Raw genomic sequence first — 22,463 nt, forward strand, 5'->3', positions numbered from 1 at the left:
CCAAAACTAAAATCACCTTTGAAAGGGAAGAAATTTCAGACTGTTGATGAGATTCAGGAAAATATGATGGGGCAGCTGTGGGGATTGGGAGAACTGTGTGAGGTCCCAAAGGTGCCTACTTTGAAGGGGACTGAGGTGGAGTCATTGTCCTATGTACAATGTTTCTTGTATCTTGTATCTTCTTCAGTAAATGTCTCTACCTTTCATGTTACATGGCTGGATACCTTATGGACCGACCTCGTATATAGCACAAAGGAAAGAACAGTTCCCCCCAACGAAAAATACATGCATACATACCATACAATTTCTGAATGCTTCTCCAGCCATTCACATGGGAACTATGGTAAGACTAACCATACAGAAATAAGGCTTCTTATGTCTGTTATAACTTGTCCTAATACTAGTTTTTATTCTAGCACCCACCACACCTCTACATTTTTGTTTTCAGATATTTCTGGTATAAAAATGCTCTAATCTTTATTAAATCCAAATACTCATTATAAGTAGCTATAAGCATCGGACTACTGTATTGTCTTCTAGTGTAATCACACCCAAGCATTTACATTTTGAGTAATTTATAGTAAGATAATTATTTTAGTATGAATATTTTTATTTCTCCTTTACGTTGGAATTATATATTATATTGATTTCTTTAATTATGCATTTATGTAAGTTACATTACCTACAAATTTCATTAAGAAACAGAATACAAATTATTGGTTATGAAAAGGGGTCATTAAATCTGATCAGGCTGAGAATCTCTAAGGTAGTAGCAACATTTACTCTAGAGTTTCTATCTAGTAAACACTGGCTACAACTTTAAAAGTCCTATCTTAAATATCGTAACAATCCTGGGAAGCACGTGACTTGGTACTCAGCGCTAGCACTCTGAAGTAAATGTTGAGTTCAAATCCTGGGCCCACCATCCGTGTGTCTATGGGCTAGCACTAGTGCCATTTCCCCCATCGGTAAAGTCCTGATTATAAATGAGACTACAGTATTCTCTAATAAAGTTGTTATGAAGACTAAGAGAAATTCATCTTTAGCATTTATATCTAGCCATAGTAAATTCTCAAAAAACATCAGCTGGTCCTGGGACTGATTGCTATTATCATTTGTGAGACTTAAGCAGGCCTGGAGCCATAGTTAGCAAGTAGAAAACCTCGATTTCTCATAATTGACGTACGTTAACCACTACACACTCAAGGTTTATGTCACCTGGTGGTAGTGACAGAGCACTTAACGTAGTCTAGGCCATGTCCCTCAAATTCAGCCTAACAAGCACAGACCTACGGGCGGCCAGTCTGTTTCCAGGGGTCTCTCTTAGGAACCTCTCCTTATGCTATGAACAAAGTAAGGGATTTGGGCAGTTTTAACTGGCAACTCCTGACTTAGGCAGAGACTCTCACCTGAGGTCTGCCTCCTCTATACTGCCTCGCTTGCTGGGGGAAAGAACTCGCTGCTATACCTTCTCTTCAGCAGAAAGAAAGTGACTTGAAGTAGTTTAGAGAGGTACAGCAGTGTACGATTCTGGAGCCACAACCATTCAAGCATTTACTGTGTACCTCCTGTGTATCAGGAATGGAGCTGAATACAATCAATAAGAAAATAATAAGGCCATTAACTTAATGTATCAATTTGACTGGGCCCCCAGGGTGCCCAGATAAAACATTATTTCTGGATATGCCTATTCAGGAGTTGCTGGATGAGATCAGCATTTGAATCAGCAAACTAAGTGCCCTCCCCAGTATAGGTGGGATCAGCCAACCCACTGAGGGCCTGAACAGAATGAAATAGTGGGAGAAGAAAGAATCCGCTCTCTGCCTGACTGCCAAAGCAGGAGCACGGGTCCCCTCCAGGCTCTCGGCCCTTCAGACCCAGACTGACTGATGTCACCAGCTCACCTGACCCTCAGACCTCCAGACTTGGGCTGGATCAAGGAGGAAGACAGAAAACAGAAAAACGTCATAAGCACTCCTCTTTGTATGTTACCCAAGTTTTAATGGAAAGATGCAACACTGATTATTTTTCTTTGTACATTAATAAAAGTAGCTTTGTTCACATAATGTGGCGAGATAAAATAATTCTTATTCATAGACTAAAAAAAGTTTTAGACTTTATTTAAAACCCTGTTACTATTTGTTAAAATGTGTTAAAATTATATCTCTGGAAGCTTTTATTAACACTGAAAGCATGCTGAATCATAACAAAGTTTTTTAAACGAATCGAAAGATATTGCTAAAGCATCCTCCTATGTTTAATGGGCTTATGAGGTCACTGTTCTTAAACTGGCAAGAACCTAAGTCTAAATTGAGCAGATTTATAAGCTCCTAAGAAGGCAGAGTAGTCAAAGGCAGGTTCGCTCAGCAGCAGGATCAAATCAAACTGTAAGCCCTTAGGCTGTTTGCTCCTACAAGGCAAGGAACTTGACTTGAAACATCTTTATATCCTCAGCATCTAGCCTAGCATGTAGCACAAATTAAGCACTGGATAAATGTCTACTGATCTCAGCTCCTAACTTTTATTTCCCTCTCCTGCTTTGCCACAAAGTAAGAATGCAAGGGATTCAGACAGATCGTGAGAGGATTTTCTGGCTGTTCAAGCATGTTTAAAAGGTCAAAACACGGTTTATGTATAATCTTAAAGAGTTGCAGGGAAAAGACTTTCAGAGAATGAAAATCAGGATCATAAAGACAAAGATAAGCAGGATTATCTGTTACATTTAAAACTGTATCAAAAAGTGAAAATGAGCCATGGCCGGTGTGGCTCAATTGGGTGGGCTCATCCTGCAAACCAAAAGGTTGCCGGTTCAATTCCCAGTCAGGGCACATGCCTGGGTTGCGCGTTAGGTCCCTAGTTGGGGCATGTGCAAGAGGCAACCAATTGATGTTTCTCTCTCACATGGATGTCTCTCTCCCTCTCTTTCTCCCTCCCTTTCCCTCTCTCTAGAATCAATAAAAAGAAAAAAAAATAATGAAAATGACACTAGGATACCTTCTTTAAAATACAGAACTCTTTTTCTGTAATGTATATAAACTGAAAAGGAATATCTCTAAGGTAAATACCATTAACTGACTTAGTACTTTGAGGAGAAATTAAATATATATATGTATATGTATGTATGTATATGTATAAGACACAGAATATTTCTAGACGGAAACACAAGAAGTAACAGATGCTGCCTCTGAGAAGAACAACTGGTAGTCTGGAATGACGAAAGACATTTTTCATTATATTTTTATATATTGTTCAAGTTGTTTACTACGAGCATATATTACTCTTTAAAAATATCAAAACAGTACCTACATCACAGATTCTCATGAGATAGAAACTTCCATATATTCTATATAAAATGTTTAGACAGCTAATGAATACAGATCGCTCAGCACAGCAAACAGGATGTAAGCCCTCAATGTACTGCATCCCGTGTGCACACACATGCAACACACCTTTACAAACCACCAAAAGGGAGAAGATGCCGCCAAAACTAGGCAAAGGAAAGGAAATATTAATTCACAAGATAAATATATGGAACATTTTAATATCCCTGGCAATCAAATGCAAATTAAAAATGGTTTTTTGCCTTTAAAATTTATAAACTTTAAAAGGATTTCAAAGCCTACTACCCACAAGCTGAGGAGAAATAAGCAGTCTGATGTATTTTTCTATTGGTGAAAGTGTTAATCTGCACAGGAGCATCCCGCTGACCCAACAATCCCACATCAGTAATTCAGTCTCAGGAAACTGTAACACGGGTGGAAGAGGGGAACAGTTCCGGTCTTGCTGGTGCAGGGCGCCGAAAATGCTAATTAAAAAAATCCTCCAATCTTTCTGGGTTGCAGAGCCAGAGGACAGAATTCAGGGCGACCTGGCTCACTGGAAAGTGAGAAAGAAAATACCCGAAAGGAGAATCAGAGGGGAGTCGCAGCTCCCATGTACAAACTCTGGCTGGCTTCTTCTGAACCATTCGTGGGACATATGCCAAGTAGCCCAGCGAAGGCTTAAAAAAATGACCATTTTTGTGTTGCTGCCATAATAGGGAAGACAGAGTTTGCTGTTGAGTTCAGCCAACTGTTCCAAAAATAACAACAGTCTTCAGAGTAACAGAAGAGAGTTCAAAGCTCTAAAACACATCATTCACAATGTATAGGATAAATACAAAGTTACTGTAATACAAAAAAAAAAAATAGAACACCACAGTCCATTCTAAAATGAAAAGACCATCCACAAAGATGATTTCTGAGATGTCTCAGATGTTAAAATTAGCAAAGATTTTAAAGCAACAATAGTATTTGTACTCACAGAAATTGTGTCTGCAATGAATAAAAAGACAGAAAATCTCAACAGAGGAATATAAACTATTTTAAATATTAAATATTTTAACTACTAAAAGTACTTTAATAGAAACTAAATTTAGAAGTAAAGTATCTGGAAATTCACGGAATGAGAAGAATAGATATGACAGAAGAAAGGACTCATGAACCTGGAGATGGATCAACAAAAATCATCTAATGTAAAAGAAAAGAAAAAAGTAAAAGTTCACAAGAGCCTAGGATATCCACTATGAACACCACGACCTTCTTTTAAGGAATGGAGCCCATTTTGGTGACCATCTCTTTTAAGAAGGGTTGGGGGAGGAGGCAGGACAGCCAGACACACAGCGCGCTGGCCAGATTACCGCATGAAGGACCGCGGAGAGGTGAGCCCAAGATTAGCTAAGCCAGGTCAAAAGTGCTGCTGTCAATAAATGGGGATTGTCAAGTCTCTCTTGACCACGAAGAACCTCTCTCTGACTGGACAGTAAGTACACCCCCTCTCTATTTCTTTTAATGAAAATAAACTATGATAGTTTATAGTTTTCAGAGAGGTTTTATATGCAAGCTCTCTTTCTGATTTCGACTCTCACTGCAACACTGTAAGGGGAAGTTTGCCTTCTCTTCTCAGATGGAGGATACAGAAACCTGCCTGAGGTGATAGTTACTGCAAATACTGACTTTCCCATGCTTTCATCCCTGAGTGCTGTACCCTTTCCTCCCCCCAACATCCGGAACGATGGGTATGACTAGAGCAAGATCGTGATTGGAAAAAAATTCTAGTTCCTTCTTGCTCTCATCTGAAATCCTCAGTCAGGGACCATCTTGTGAGCAACGTTCTAAAACCAGACTGTACGTCAGTCACAGAAAAGAAAAAGAAAACGATGAGTGTACCACCCGTTGCTGCCCTTCCTGACAGACCATGGGGTCACAGTCCAAACAGCACCCGAAAGGCAAAGCTCTGCATTCGAGGTTGCCCTTTCTCGCCCATCTCTAGCCCTGACCTGCCCTGAGGATCCAAGTCAGTGATGTTCTTTAGACTAAAAAGATGAGATAGCAGCACGTAAGAATAGAAGGGGAAGAGAGAGACTAGAACAAAAAGGAAAGGGGGGAAATGTCAACATTTTAAATGAGACTCAACTGCAACCTGTACCTTATTCCCCTTGGATGACAATTAGACCTTACATTTAAATAGAAAGAATATTTTTTTCAATGCATTTTTACATCTATTACTGTCAGTCTGTCCTCTTAGTTCAAGGAAAGAGGCACGGGAGGTACAAATAATAGCACCTCACCTGACAAAAAAGAATCTGCAGGCTGTGACCCCTACTTCCTTGTGGGGTTCAAGCTGTTTTCAGCCTTGTCATTTGAAGACAGTGGAATTCTAAAACACGAGAAAGGGAAACTATTTCACAGTGGGTTGAGTTTTCTCACCTGAAATTGACACGCGCATTTCAGACCATCCCCGTCTTCTTTACAGACGCCTCCGTACTGACAGGACGCCTCATCACAGAGCCTTACGTCGGACTCCCTCACGTTCAACTCTGGAAAAGGGAAAAGCTCGTTTCACACGGTTATTCGTCTTTCGTACCCAGACACACACACATAAATGAATGAAAAAGTGCTTGAAGTCCGTACAGCACCTCATTCACAAGTATCACAACAAGAATATACAAAAAGCAAGTTCTACAGGACACAAAATGTCCGAGTCCCCAGTGAGAGTCTGGCATAATGATATGCCTAAAAGGAATCCAATCTATGTTGACCTCCCAAGATTTTAAAATAACCTTCTTACTATTGTTTTAAAATTTGTGTTTTTCCAGTGATTGCTACTTTTAGGGATAGTAACTACACAATTGTACACAAATATGGAGTCATTATGTTGTACACATAAAACTAATATAATGTTATGTTAATCAGGTCCCAATGAAAAAACTAATTAGAAAAAGGCAAGTCACATCCAGAACAACGCCATTTATACGAAGCTCAAAACCATGAGAAATTAAACAGTGTTTTGTCTAGGAGTATTATTTTGTGTATGTGAAATATTACATGGTAAAAGAGTTTAAGTACTTTCATTCATCATTTCAGAAGTCAAAAAAGATAAAAAGTAAAAAAAAAAGGAATCGTAATTCTTTTGGTACCCAGAATAAATTTAGGGTAATCATTATTCTCTCTAGACAATAAACCATAAACAAACCTTTTTTAATTACAAAAGAACCTGAATTTCAGACCATACACACACACACACACACACACACACGGAGCATTTATGTGTACAAAATTAAAGCGATTCAAAATCTTGTTAGACTTAAAATATTTGAATGCCTGGTTTAATTTTATTCCACCACAGGAAGCACAGCCAACACTAGCAATCTGTGGTCATCTTGCTCCTGCTGCAAGACTGTCAGTCTTGCTCTGAAAGCATCAAATTAAGCTTTGAGAACACCTAAGAAATTGCTTCAAGGTAGTGCAAGCAAGAATAGAAGGGGAAGAGCTGACCTAAATACCCAAGGAGCTGACAGTCGACAGCACTTATCCGAGCAGCCGCTCTGAACCAAGTAGGGCTGCCAGTCTGGAACTGGGTAAAAATCACTACAAAGCAACGTTCACTTTTCCATATGGGGAATGAGGGCCACTACAAATTCTTTTAAGCAAACAATAAACAAATGGTTGTTCAAACCACTCATCCCAGGGCAGCGGGGAACCCGCGTGCCCGGCCGGGAGCAGAGCAGCCTCAGCTAGCTCTGACTGACGCTCCATAGCTGAGCCTGGGAAGAGCACGAGGTTTCCTTGCAGCTCTAGACCAAGACGAGGTCTTGGCCAGCAGGTCTCAGGGAGCAACTGTCCAGGATCCCTCATCCCTGGTGGTCTGTGACGTCTAGATTTCACAGCAGGACTCGGTGGACTGAGTTGAGGAAGTTGTGCATCTAGTGACGTCTGCCCGGTGGTATTTCATTGCCTCTCTCTGCCCCATCTGTTCTCACTGCTCTACAGTGGTGTCTGGGGTCTTAGCTGACCCTCCAAGATGCTGGCAGTCAAGGACCTAAATACCCAAGGAGCTGACAGTTGAGCAGCCACTCTGAACCAAAGGTAAGCATGCGTCTATGCAGGTAAGGTTACCAAAATTTTTTTTTACTTTCCTTAGAAGTACACAAAACTAGACTAAAGCTCAAACATATATGTCAAAAAAAAAATTTTTTAAAGACATGAGCAAAAACATTACAGGAAATGAATACAACTGTTTCGATGTTCTCACTGTTTCACAAACTATTCCAGGCACACAGATGACCATCTTTTCATTCCTTTTACTTGGGCTACGGAGGCTTCATGTTCCTGTCTCTCCTCATATCCCAGTTTTTGCTCATCCGCCCCTATCCCCTTTGACCACTTGCATTAGCTCTTGACACTCCACACTAAGGGGGTTTGCTTTTTTCCTACCTACCTACAGTCCTACTGGGAACTTGCACAAGGACCAGGTCCAATTACTATCCAGTGTATATGTTGAAACCCAAGGAAGATAGCTAAATGTTAATACCAAACTGCTCTGGAAAAGAGGATAAGAAGCTATAGCATCTTTGCTCAACTATAGGCTTAACCAATTTCAGGCAATAAAGAGAATTGAACAATTTCAGAAATAAAATTTAGTACATTTCTCCTTTTTCTTTTCTTTGTAGCCTTAAAGTTCTCACCAGGTTCCAATATGGTCAGATATATAAAATAAGAATAAGTAAAGTTTTCGTCTTGTCTGTGGGTCAAGGTCATGCTGAGTTACAATTTGCTATCTTGGCTTGAGATTCTTTGAGTTGTTATATGGTGCACCTGCTCTATTTTAAAAATGTAACAGGATTGAGTCTAGAACCTAAACTTTCCCTGCCACTAAGATTCACAAATGTCAGGAGACCTAGAGTTGTTCAGGTATCTGTCTGCAGGAACACTAGGGGAGACCACCTGTCCTTTCTAAGGGAGGCAGGACAGTTAGGCCCAATAAGCACAGCCTTGGCAGGACGGGTGCCCCAATACAGGGTGGTGTCTATCAGTCGGACTGCTCCCACAGCCCAGCCGCAAAGGCCCACGGGGACAGACAGAGGGGCTACAATGAGACTAAGACTGAAGAATGGCTTTCACTGAGAGCTCTGAAGCAACAGACGTAAAGAGTTCTGCTTTGATGCCCACATAACAAGAGGGGAGAAGAAGGGCTGGGACACCTCAACAGCCATAGCCTATCAGAAGCACCCCAGGCAGGACAAGATGGTAACAGTCAGGCACGCACCCCTGATGTCTAGAGTGAGGTACCACTGAGCAACTTGCAGGGACAGCAAACCTCGCAGAAAGAAAAACACGTGCCACGTGGCAGTGGCCAGAATGCATTAGTGAACCCACATAAAACACCCTTTGGTGAAATCCTAGAATAAACCCTGGGGGGGGGGGGCGCATTCTGGAGGAGCTAGAGGCCCTACATTAATAGGAAAGGGTAAAAGTCACAAAATTCTGATTACCTGATTATTAGTCATGTTTTACTTTATGCCTATCTTGCTATCAAGTCCATGATATGTTACTGTTTTAATGTGTTAGATGTGATTATGTATTGGATCAGAAGCAATTAAGTATCTACTATGTATCTACTCCTATGCTAAGAATTTGGTAACACAGAAAATATATGTAAGAGGGAGCTTATGATCATCAACAATTGGTGATGAATTCCATATAGCCTGCATTTGAAGGAAGAATTGTGTTGCACGGGCTGTGACTGCTCTTGAAGTTTCAAGAAATAAGAAGAAAGAAACAGATTTGAAGCAGAGGGTGCAGGGTCGGAGGTGGCAAGACTTGCACTAATCTCGAAAAATGAGTGAGATCTTTTTTTCTGATTATAAAACTAATATAGGATCATTATACAGAATTTAGAAAAGATGTTTAAAAATAAAGGATGTTTTAATTGCCCTCAACATGAGTCATCTCAAAAGAGAAAAAAATGAGGCTGTTCTTATCTAGGAAAACAACATGAGTAAAAGAGACACACGTCATTTAATAATACACGTAAAAATTAATATCAGTGGTTCACCACTGACATTAGGAAAACTAATAGTCTAGGGAAACTAATGTGTCATATACTAGAGTGTACCGCCATTTAAAAAATAAGAATTTCATTTCCTCATTTGCAAGGTAAAAGGCAACAGAGAGAATATTCTCATTTTAGGAGTTTCCTTCACATATTTCTAAACTGTCAATATCTGAGATTGCCAGCTATAAACAAAATCCCATGTGCAACAAGAACATTAACAGAAAAATTCCAACAGTGTTTTATGAGAACACATCATCATGAACCTCACAAGCCCATGAATGTACATGTTAAATTGTTTTGTTATTGGAATAGCCAGTGCTGATGGCCTACTCTGAGTCTATTCTCCCCTTCTTACTTAGTAAAGGAACTCCAATTTTGTCCAGGGGAAAAAAGGGACTCAGGTAACTAATCTGTATTTCCCAGGCTTGCTCACTCTGGGCCACAGTTCATAAATAAGGACTGTCCCTTCCTCCCTCAGTCTTCCATTCTTTTTCCTGCCTGGAGAGTAAACCTGTGCCCAAGGTTGAGGCAGCTGTCTTCCATGCATGGAGAGGAAAGCTACAAGCTAAAGATGATAGACTAGAAAGATAGGGGCAAGAATGCATCCCTACAGACTTACTGTTACAAGAAATAAACACATGCTCTTATACATAAAGCCCTTATTTAAGCCACTAGTGGTCAGGTCATTGATACATGTAATTAAAACACAATCCTGATATGATGATTGCATGTAAACTTAACCAAGATAAATTTTCCGAGCAGAAGTCTTAAGTAAGTTTCTGCTACATCATATAATAAAACTGATTTATCGAGAGCATCATGACTTCCCGGTGCTCTGACTCCTCACAAACATGAGAACCGCTGCCTTAGCTCAACTCAGAACAGAAGGAATTCTGTTCTGGGATCACCTTCTGACAGATATCTCAAAGTATCCTGTACAGCACCAGGCATCAAGAGGATGTTCTATGACCCCGTCAATCCCGATGATGATTACACACCTGCCTTCCTGAGCCCAGGACGGAAATTCAGCACAATAGATGAGCCATTACTGAGGCCCTCAAAAATCAGCTCTCCAAATAGAAATGTTTTACACAAAGAAGCACTCAGAAGAGCGGCTCGAAACAAAAATATTTTGCTCTGGTTGCAGATCTGCCCATCACACAATTCCCTTAATGTGAGACTTGTCTCAATTTTCATTAACATTTCAAAGCTGGAAAACAAGACACTCTAGGGAAAGGAATACTATTTACCTGCTGAACCTGAGGTGCCAAAATCCCCAACTGCTAGCAGCACTAACCGGGTTCAGGCTGCAGTAGAAAATGAGACACACTGGCCCTCCAGATCAAGGGTCAATCAGCTGTGCATACCAGCCGAGACTACAGCAAAGGAGCTGCTGTGCGGGGCCCACCCCATGGAGCAGGACTCACTTCACCAGGGCTCTGTGCTGGCTGAGTCTGCCCCTTGAGTGTGTTGCTCATAGAGGTGGTTGGGTGGTGCTCCAGGGAGGCCTGAAGCTGTCCACTTGGTACACCGGCTCAGAGGCCACCCTGGAAGTGCAGGCCAAGGTCAGCCGCTGCCTGTGTACTGCCCAGGGCCACCCAGCAAAGGCTAGAAAGTGATCTGCACATGGTTGCCACTTGTGCTGGGCTTGGAGGTGCCCAGGCTTGGGGCTGCTTAGCAAGACGTATGAAGCACAATGAGGCCAGGTGCTGCTTGTCTGGGGTTTGTGGAGGTTTGAGAGATTTTAGGAAAGTCTGAGGAATGAGGCAAAACAGGCCGTTTGTATGGAAAAACCACTAAAAGCATCTGGGTGAGCCCACAAGTTAGGTGGGTCAGGGTCTCAGAGAATCACCAGGGCAGGGAGAACAGTGTTAGCCAGGCTAACAAAGACTCGGATAAGACAAATACCTGTACCTGAAGGAGGAGGGCTCAGCAAAGGAACAATGGCCTCTGCCAGCACTTCTGCCTGGGAGAAAGCTGCCCCTCCAGCTCTTTCCCTGAAGCCTGACAATTCAGTTCCTCCCCGTATGTCTCTGATGCCTTTGGAGCTGCTGCCCCAGCATGGAGCTCAGAGCAAATGACTGTAAGTCCATGCTTGGGTCCTTTATGAGGAACGCCCAAGACTCCAGAAGCTCTCAATCTTACTCAGCCGTAGTCCCTGCTGCTTTTACAGCCAGGAGTTATACAGACGTGTCTTCCTGGCACTGGAACCCTGGCCTGGGGAGCCTGGTGTAGGACTGGAACTCCTCACTCCTCAGAGGGGATCTCCACAGCCAAGATAACCCTCTCAATTTCTAACATGTGGGTGTGGGACCAGCCCATTCTGAGTCTCTGCCCCTCCTACTAGCTTGATGTGGCTTCTCCTGTATATCCAAGTTATAGGACTTCTGTTCCACTAGACCTTAGGTGGTTCTCAATGAGGGTGGTTCTGTAGTTTAGTTGTAATTTTGATGGGGTCGTGGGAGGATAAAAGTACCGTTTACCTACTCCACCATCTTGACCAGTAGCCTGAGTCCCCTTTTTTATTAATGCCTTACCTCCAGCAAGCCTGGCTTTCTCCCCCTTCCTGTCAAGACTCTTTTCAAGGTCAACATGACCTTAAGTCTAAAGATCCATAGCTTTTTTCTTAGTCTCCCAACCCTTTTCTCAACCCTTCTACAGTAGTTAATACTCCTGCCCTCTCCTTCCAACCTGTTAAGTATCCCTCCAACTCTCTGACGACTTCTCCTTTACTTCCGTTTCCCTTCTACTGCCCAGTCCATGTCCACAGCACTCTTAGAACTTACCTCCAACTTAATCAACTCTCCAAATTAACCAAAGTGTGCTAGTCCCTGTGAAACATACCGACTACGGCACAATGAATCCTCAAGGCTACGCTCTTCCTCAAGGTCACTCTCTAGAAAGGTCATGAGTATTTTAGCTCCAACCAGGGGAGCTGTTCTTCTGCTCCAGGAGGCAGTTACAGCTGTTATCCAACCTGTATATGCCAACTGTATTTGTTATTGCAAGTATGAGGTGCCAACATTTCATAAAAGTGAAAGTAGTTTCTATGAAAACAAAATTGAATGCTATGAGACTTTAAAAAGTCGAAGTGTTCTTTAAAAATTGCTGTTGCATTAGGTGTAGGCAAGATAAAACTCTAGACTCCTGCATCCATGAGTCTTTCAGTTCCTTTTTAAAGAGATTAAAACTGGAATTTGTAATCAATGTACTATGAAAGTGATTTACTCAAGAAAGGGGAAGTTCCAACTACTCTCAAAGAAACATTTCTGGCCTTCATTCAAAATGTTGTCTCATAAGTTTATGTTTTTAATGGGTCATTTTTGTGACTCCCCACTTTAAATAGCTTTCTTGATTAACCAACTATCAGAATCTTTTTTTTTTTTTAAGATTGTATTTATTTTTAGAGAGAGGGGAAGGGAGAAAGAGAGGGAAAGAAACATCAATTCATGATTGCCTCTTGTGTGCCCCCTGCTGGGGACCTGGCCCACAACCCAGACATGTGCCCTGACTGGGAATCGAACCAGCAACCCTTTGCTTTGCAGTCCAGCTCTTAATCCACTGTGCCACACCAGTCAGGACCAACTATCGGAATCCTAAAGCAGCAAGTCTAGAGGTCTCCTGCTATACAGGGTGGGGCAAAAGGAGGTTTACAGTAGTGAGTATATATAACAGTTTATTCTTCTATTATTACTGATCAATTATTGTATTAATATTATTATATAATATTGTTGTAATATATATCATTACTTATTACTTTCCATACAAACAACCGTAAACCTCCTTCTGTCCCACCCTGTATGTAAACACGTTCTGCCCGCAGCCATCCCACTATGTCGCCTCGTTTCCTCTCTCTCGGCCGTCTCATCCACTCCCACCACTCTGAGTCTTCAAACCTGGGTTCCCCGACCTTATTAAAGCCATCTCATCTGCGTTGCCAGTGCTACCTCCAGTCTTCGAGCACTGCAGGGGTAAGCCCTATAAACTAATGCTCTTGGAGTACTTACCAACATGTGGAAATCTTCAGTTCACCTCTAGGTGGTCCCTTATCAACTCCCCACAGGACATGTTCAAACTTTTCACCTTGTTCTTAAGAATAACCCAATCTCCATGGGTTTACACTCATTGTCTAGAGGTTAAAGTATTTGGGAAACCCTTCCCCTTTTTTAGAAAAGCACATTAATCCAATGTGACAGGACCCCTGCTGAATGGTTCCAAACCCCCCAAACAAGGCCTGTTCCTGACCCTGCATCCAACTGTCTGGGAGACAGTTCCACAACCTCTACACTGAAAACACACTTAAAATATTTAAACACTCAAGCCATGCCACACCAGGCAATGGTGTAGCACAGCCATGGAGCATCGTACAGCTATTGAGGAGGTTGTGTATATTTTCATATGTGACAATATGCAAATATGCTGATGAATGTCAAGTGAAAAAGCAGAAGACAAAACTTCACACGCACTGTGACTGCATGTAAAAACACACAGGAAAATCCAGCCAGGAAAACCCGAAAATGGCAACAGGGGCTGTGTTTACACCAGCTGAACAATGGGTGACTTCCTCCTCTATTCTATACGGTCATATTTAACAAAGGAGCAAGGGGGATGTGATTCTAACACAACCCCAGAGACAATCTGCTATGTAACAGACAAGGTGTTAGTATGGGGGTCGACAGGACCAGGTTCACCTTTTAGAAGATATTGGAATGGTTAGACGTACACAAAAAAACAACAGTCCCTAGTACAAGTTGGTATTAAACAAAAATTCCCCACTTTCCTTCCCCTAGACCAATGTGAGGGACACCACTGATGACACAAATGGCTGAAAAGACCCTTCAGGTAAAACCAAATAGTGGGACCTCGGCTCTCGGACTTAATTCCTTCTGGAAGGTCTGACTGTTACAGATTCGGTAAATGATGACTGCAGTCCCAGGAAATGAGATGAATTAGAAATTAAAATTCTCTTCCACTTGCTCACTAAATTAACCATGTAACAGTAGTTATCCTCTGCTATAAAGATATGAGGGAGAAAGTAAACTGTACTCAGTATTTCATGAGATAAAACCAAAAGCAGTTTATATTAATATTAAAAAGCATTAACAGCAGAGATGACTAAAACTTCTCTAAGCTATATTTAACCACAGAACTTTCCCATATGCCACACAATTAAGCTGACTCCAATATTTTTCATCCCATTCTACATACTGCTTACTGCCAAACTACCCTTTGTTCAACACCCACTGGGAGGGGGTCAATCCTCTACTCTGAAACCTGCCACCCTTCCCTGCTGCCTCCTGCAGGTCTACATGCCTCTGTGTCAGGGTGCTCAGCCGAGGTGATGGGGAGGACAACCTGTGGCAAAACCAGAAAGCAAAAAAGACCTAGATCCCTGGATGGGCATGAACGGTGCTCAGGGTCTTTCCAGCCCCGTCCAGCCCTAACCAGAGGTCTCAAGCTGAGATCTTTCTCTCTCTTACTCCTACTTCTGACTAGCTGGCCTTCTCAGACACATAAACTAAAACTGTTATAGTACAGTTATTTAAAAGAATAATGAAGAATCTGTACATTTTCTGACATAATACATTGTTTTTTTAAAGGCAGATTTTTTTAAATATGTATAACACAACTTATTTTTTAATGCCTACTTTAAAAATCTGGAAGATATATATGCCAAAATATGAACCACGGTTCTCTCCTGGTAGAATTTAAACTTTCTTCTTTAATTCTGTATTTTTCTGAATTGTTTGAGTTTTACAATAAACTTGTATTTTAAAATCAAACAATTACATACTACAACATGTAAGAATCTTGAAAAATATGTTCAGTGAAAGAAGCCAGGCATAAAAGACCACATACTGCACGATTCCATTCACAGGAAATGTCCAGAGTAGGTAAATCCACAAAGACGCTGAGTCTCGGTATGGTTGCCAGGGGATGGGGGCAGAGGAGGGCTGGGGGTTAACTGTAAATAGGTGTGGAAAGTCTTTGTGCAGGAATGAAAACTAGATGTGGTAGAAAGTCGTGATGGTTGCACAACATAGTAAATGTATTCAAAAACCCCTGGAATGCATACTTTAAACTGGTCAATTTTATGTTATGTGAATTGGATACCTCAATAAAAATAATTTTAAAAATTAGATAAATCATATTAAATTTTAACAACCATAAACAGGCATTACGATTGGGGGTTTAAAGGGCAGACCCCACAAACAGACCACCCAGACCAGTGGCCTGGCTCTGCCACTCACCGGCTGTGTTTCACCGTGCTGATTTACCACTCTGCAAGAGGAGGACAATAGTACCTACCTCATAATGCTGACGGGGGGACAAAAAAAGACACGGAAAGCACTCAGAGCGGGGCAGGACACACAGTAAGGGCCTCACTGAGAGCTAGTTGTTATTTTTTCATTGTGGCCAGTGCTGAAGAAGGTATGTGAAAATGAGTGTTCAAACCAACAATGAGGGTATAAACTGATGAACCTCTCACAGAATAACGTGGCAGTATATTTAATTGTGTTGATCCTCTAACTCAATAATTCTATTTCTAGGAAATTATGATAGGGATACAAACATACACAAGTGTATGTGCAAGATTGTTAACATCAACATTTTTTATAATAGCAAAGTGTTTCAAATAACCTAAGCGTCCATCTGTGAGGAATTAATAAGTTATTGATGAAATACCATGCAGCCATTAAAATTAAAGAACATGGTAGAAACACATATTGATATATTAAGATCAAGATCCACTCTGAAAAGTTATAAAACTATATAGTAATAATCCTATTTATATTTTGTAACATACATTTACATATATATTTTAAAATTTTGTAAGTACACTCAACACATTTCTGCCACCAAAATTTTTAAAATATCAAGAAATAAATCAAAACACAAGAATATTGCCCTCGGCTCTATTTATAACCACTATTCCTTCATGTCTTAAACACTAAGTGGAACGGAAGGTAGCCAGAATCCAGAGAAGTCACCCAAAAAGACAAAAATCTGAAAAACAACCTGCAGGCTGGCACTGGAGAACCTCATATGAACTATTTTAAAAGAGAATTTCAAAACGACTTCACAAAACTCTGCACTCGAAAGAGCCCCGGAGTTAGAGTTCCAAGGATACAATCCTGGCCAACCCCACTCCCTGGAGGAAAGCCGGCCGCAGTAATAATCCCTCCCAGGAGTATGAGGGCTGAGTGAGATCCTGAACAAAAGAGCAGCAGAAACCACAGATGCTACTTCTCCTCTTTGGTTGGATCCACCAAAACCAAAACTTTAAAACAACCACAACCTTAAACCCCAGCAAATTGTTGGAAAATAGTTTTAAAAACTTTAAACTAAAGAACTTTAAAAAAAAAAAAACCCAAAAACTAAGTCTAATTAACTGGTAATTAAGAAGCACTTATGGTCTGAACTAGAAAAAGGAAACAATAATGGCAAACACAACTGCACCACCTCAAAAATATCTCAAAATATTTTGAAGAGACAAAACACTATGAAAAATGAACACAGGACACCAAACAACTGAGCTGACTTGTGAACAATAGGAAATCTAAATATATTAGGCTGTAAACAACACATTTGATGCAAAAATAACAGCAGACTAGATTCACTTGCAAAACAGTATTAGATGAAAGCTGACAAGGCAAAATAAACTGAACTGAAAAACCTTAATGGAGATCTGACCTGTGGACAACAGTGACTCCAGGCTAAACAAAAAATGCCAAAGCAAACACTAATATCAAGAAAAAGGTTCAAAATGTTTTTGGTATAAAATGAAGCAACTTCAGCACAAACCTTAAGTTATTTCAGAGGCGACTGGCAATCATCATATTTCTTTATATTTTTCCATATTCCTCAAATTTTTTACAATGAACAAATACTGCTTTTATAACAAAGAAAAAGGTGTGGTTGTTCTTTTTCTTTTTTTTTTTTTCATGGAAAAGAAAAGCTCAGAATACTTGCACAAAAGAGAGACATGGAGCTGAGGCTGAAATCAATGCCTGCCAACATTTTTGAAGTCAAAAGAATAGGTTAAGAACTTAGAACCTTGAAGTGACTTTTCAAAAAATGATGAAAACAACTGAGCCACGAAAAATACATGACACTAATAAAAATAGAAATGTATTCAAATAGTAGCAAAGGATTAAAATCCCCTGATAAACTAAAAGCAAATGCTGAGGGAATTTTAAGATTTAAAAAGAATTTCAAAGTGCCTGAGAAGCAGGCCAACTCTTAAATGCCTCATTTCTCCAAAGAGAGAAGCTAATAAGGAAACTAGTAGTAGGAACAGTGAAAATAATTTTGTTAAAACAATTTTTCTAACAAAGAAAAAAAGAGAGAGGAAGGAAGTAAATAGGATGACATTATCTCCCAACCCAGCTTAAAAGACATTGAGAACTCAAATTTCATAAAAGAAACCACATACAAATATCTTTATGGAAAATGAGCAATCAAAAAGATGAACTTAAAAGGACAAGTTTGGTTGTAATAAAAAAAAAACAAGACAGTAACAAATAATGGCTAGGATATGGAAAAATTGGCACCATCAGACACTGCCGATGAAAATATAAAATGATACAGGAACTTTGGAAAACAGTTTGGCTGCTCATCAAAATGTTAAACAGAGTTACCATGTGACCCCGTAATTCTACCCCTAGGTACACACCCAAGAGAACTGAAAACATATGTCCACACAAAAACTTGTACCTTCAGAGCAGCATTATTCCTGACAGCCAGAAAGTAGGAACATCCCAAATGTCTACCAGACACAAAAAGGAATGAAATTCTGATACATACAACACAAATGAACCTAGAAAACATGATACTAAGTAAAAGAAGCCAATCACAAAAGGCCACACACTGTGTGACTCCATTCGTAGGAAAGAGGCAAACACACAGCAAAAAATAGGAGGTTAGTGGCTGTCTAGGGCTGGGGAAGTGGGGTTTGAGGAGTAATTGCTAAACAATTATGAAGTTCCTTTTTGGGAGAAAGAAATTCATGTTCTAAAATGGATTGTAGAGATAACTACACAACCTTATGGCTATACCAAAAAACACTTGGCTGTACACTTTTAAAAAATGATGATGATGATGACGATGATGATGAAGATGATGGAGGACGGTAGCACAAATACCATAACAACTTCATTTAATGCAAATGGGCGAATGCCTGTGCAAGCAGAATGGTCTACATCTGGGTGGGAAACAAATCCTAACACTTAAAAAGTCGAAGACAAACACGAGTCCAGAAAAAGATGGGTCTCGTTATGACTTCAGCAGATATCTTAAATCCCCCCTACATGAAAATTAAAAATACAACAGAAAATGAAACAAAATAAAATTCTCTTTGTATTTGTTTGTATGAATTTGGGGAGATGGGCGTGTCCCAAATAGAGTAACAAAAAGATGATAAACTGGAACACTGTGGAAAATAAACCTACACCACTGTAACCTGAGGCCTCACTGGGTCCTGAACAGGAGGTGAGAAAACGCAGCACAGAATTGACATAAAGCAGATCTCAAGCTATTCCCCTGGGCGGGGGGCCAACTCGGCAGAGTCGGGTTCCGAAAAAGACTGACTCAGACAGGTACAGAAAGAGACAATGCGGCAAATGTGGTAAAATCTTAACAACTGGGAAACCTGCAACTTTCCTCTAAGTTTGAAATGAATTCAAAGTAAAAAGTTTGAAGTAAAATTAAGTTATGAAAGAAGGGACTCAGAAGCCAAGGAAATAACACTTTCTTTTCTAGGGTGCAAGGATCTTTCAGAGACACACCTAGTTTTAATACAAACGCTAGAAATTCCGCAGTGCATTCTTAGACTGTAAAGCAAAACAAATTATAAACATACCTAAATACATGTTTTATAACGATGATGAGAGGAATTTTACCAGAAGTACCTGTAACAGAAAGGAAAAAGAAATATGATGGTCTATTTCTACCTAAAGAATTTAGAAAGACTAAAAAAAGGGAAAGTTGAAAAAGGAAAAGGAAGTAGTAAAACTAAAATACAAAAACAATAAAGGAAAATAGATATGATCAAAAACATCATTAGAAAGAATTTCAAGAGGATTGTATAATGAGGGGTCGCAGGTGGCTCTCAAATACAAAGAGGCAGGAAGTGGATTCAAGGAAAGAGTTGAAAAGAACAGCACAGTGGAAGCTGCAAGGAGTACAGGCAGGAGGGGTGTTCAGACAAGGAGGGTGGGCACTGCAGAGGTAAGGGTTTTCACCCAACTTGGTGATTGTGAATAACAGGAATGAGGGAAGAAATATACGCCACAAATCTGACTCTCCTCCAAACAGTCCCTCCAAGACAAAATAAGAGCATCACAATTCACCCCTCCTCCTACAGCAGGAGAGCCAGAAGCTAAGGGAGAAAAAGATCAATGGGAGGCTAGCAAAGTCAAGAGCGCAGGCCTCACCAGACAGCTCTGGCTGATTTTTGCCACATAGAAATGAGACCCCATTGTTGCCAATACCTCCAACTTTACAAGGGAAGACCAAAATCCAGATTTTTAAGTGAAACCTCCAGATTTTTAATGGTTAATAACCAATGCAATTTTTAAAAACCCTGTGCAGGCCAAGTAAGTCCTCTCGGTTCCCCCCACTTCCACGGTAATCTTTCCCAATGCTCCCAGTCTCTTCCCTCCTCCTTTTCATCTTCAGCCAATTCAGACTCTGCTCTCTAAAACCATGATGTTACTCAAATCCTTTAAAAGTGTCCGTTTGTCTTCAGAGCAAGTGCCAACCCTTCAGATGAGCCTCCCAGGCCTTCCACTAATGGGACAATGTGTGACTCATCATCTCCTGCCTAAATCCTCATATCTCAGTATCCCAAAATATTCCCTTCACTGCCCCCCTGGCTTTGTACCTTTTCTAATACCATTCCCTCTGCCCAGAATATCCTTCCCAACTCTACTCAGTTTCTCTGTTCATTCAGTCATTAATTCATTCCACATACATTAAATATAGCAGGGACACCGTTAATTATGTGCCAGATACCATTCTCGGGACAGTGGGTACAGCAGTTAACAAAACAGACACAGACCCCTGCCCTTGTGGAGCTACATAGAGGAGACGGAACTAACACATCACACAGGAAAAGGTGCTTAGGAGCAGGAAAAAAGGATAAGGGAGATGAGGGTGGGAGAGGGGCAGAGGGGATGGAAGGTGGAAAAGGCTGCAATTTTAAGGCATCATTTTGGAAGTGCCATTAAAAACCTGAAAGAGCTGAGAGGTAAATAATTGGGTAAGAAGGTTCCAGGCCAAAGAACATCAACAGCAAAGGTCTCAGGCCAACATGCCTGGTGTTCCAAGATGACATTCCCTTCTGCCTGTAAAGCCCAGCTCTAGTGCCCCATTCTCAGGGAAAGTGTTTGGGGTTTTGTTTTCTTTTTTAATTGTTTATTTATTTATTTTTAGAGAGCAGGGAAGGGAGGAAGAAAGAGAGGGAGAGATACATCAATGTGTGGTTGCCTCTTGCGTGCCCCCTACTTGGGGACCTGGCCCACAACCCAGGCATGTCTCCTGACTGGGAATCGAACCAGTGACCCTTTGGTTCACAGGCCGGCGGCATTCAATCCACTGAGCCACACCAGCCAGGGCAGGAAAGTGTTTTTGATTCCTGCAAATCACAATTACTCATTCTCTTGACATTGTATCTGTATCTTCCTTAGGGCACCATGTACACTGGAAACCCTCTTTTCAAACACAAAAGTAATCGCTGACCAATTAATCAAGAAAGTCAGGTAAAGTGGGAAATTGTGTAGAAATGGTATGTACATATTTTAGCCACTTTTAACTTCAAACACATAAATAAATGTACTTTCTTTTCCGCATGTTGCACCAAAACTTCTTTTGAGTATGGGGATCACTTTCTTGGCTAAAGCACACCCATAAGCCATTACCTACAATGTCCATTTTCTTTTCCTTTAAAGAGGAATATGGACTTTAAAAAATACTTGCAAAGTTTTCTAGGAGCAGAATCCTTCCAGAGATTTACAAGGTTTCTCTAATCTGTTTCAGTTGTCTTTACCAAAACCTAATTCGATGAAAGGCAGTTCATTCAGCCTCTTGGCTTTAGCAAGTCTTTTCAAAACATTTAATAAAAACAACTCTTTCTACGTTCATATTTAATCAACTTGAGTAATACTTATTAATTTATACTCACAAACACCCATGGTACAAATAAGTTGCAGGACACACACAACTGACTCTTTCTCAGTGAGCAGAGCAATCAAACGATGGGCAAACTAGAGCTCACACACTCAGAGCTCAGTCTGAGTGTGTGTGTGCTGTGCAACTTAGTATGGTTTAATTCAGAATGTTAAAATTACTCCCAGTAAAAACTCTAATAGACATATCTAATAATAATATCCAGTAAAAAATCTAATAGACATAAAAATCTAATAGTCATATAAGTAAGAAATTTATACGTCCATTTACCTGGCCAGTAAGTGCATGAAAATGTGCTCAACGTCATCAGTCACTAGGGAAATGCAAATCAAAACCACACCCACACACAACTTCACACTCACTATCATGACTATAATCAAAACCACAATTACAAGAGTGGAAGAGGATGGGACGAAATTGGAACCCTCAGACATTGCTAGTAAAAACGTAAAATGGTGCAGCCGCTTTGGGAAAAAGTTTGGCCGCTCCTCAAAATGTTAAACAGAGTTACCATGGGACCCAGCAACTCCACTCCTAGGGACTTATCCAAGAGAACTGAAAACATATGTCACACGAAGACTTGTACATGAATGTTCAGAGCAGCCTTATTCATTACAGCCAAAGAGCGGAAACAACTCAAATGTCCATCAGCTGACGAATGGATAAACAAAACATATATATCCATACAATGAAATAGTACTCATCCATAGAAAGGAATGAAGTTCTGATCCATGTAAACACGATGAACCTTGAAAACATCATACTACGTGAAAGAAGCCAATCACGAAAGGCCATATGTTGCATTACTCCATTGATAGGCAATGTCCAAAACAGACAAGTCCATAGAGACAGAAAGAAGAGTAAGTTGTCGGGGGCTGGGGGGAGAGAAGAACATGTAA

General features: G+C 40.6%; 1 protein-coding gene across 1 annotated transcript in view; it reads right to left on the bottom strand.

Annotated features, from left to right (window-relative positions):
• Nucleotides 1–22,463, bottom strand: part of TMEFF1 (transmembrane protein with EGF like and two follistatin like domains 1) — a 79,421-nt gene that overhangs the window by 51,918 nt on the left and 5,040 nt on the right. Inside the window, exon 2 of the mRNA XM_024559961.4 lies at nt 5,748–5,857. Coding sequence (XP_024415729.3) covers nt 5,748–5,857 — 110 coding nt within the window. The remainder of the gene's footprint in view (nt 1–5,747; nt 5,858–22,463) is intronic.

This window comes from Desmodus rotundus, chromosome 1 (assembly GCF_022682495.2).
Source record: "Desmodus rotundus isolate HL8 chromosome 1, HLdesRot8A.1, whole genome shotgun sequence".
Lineage (NCBI taxonomy): Eukaryota > Metazoa > Chordata > Mammalia > Chiroptera > Phyllostomidae > Desmodus > Desmodus rotundus.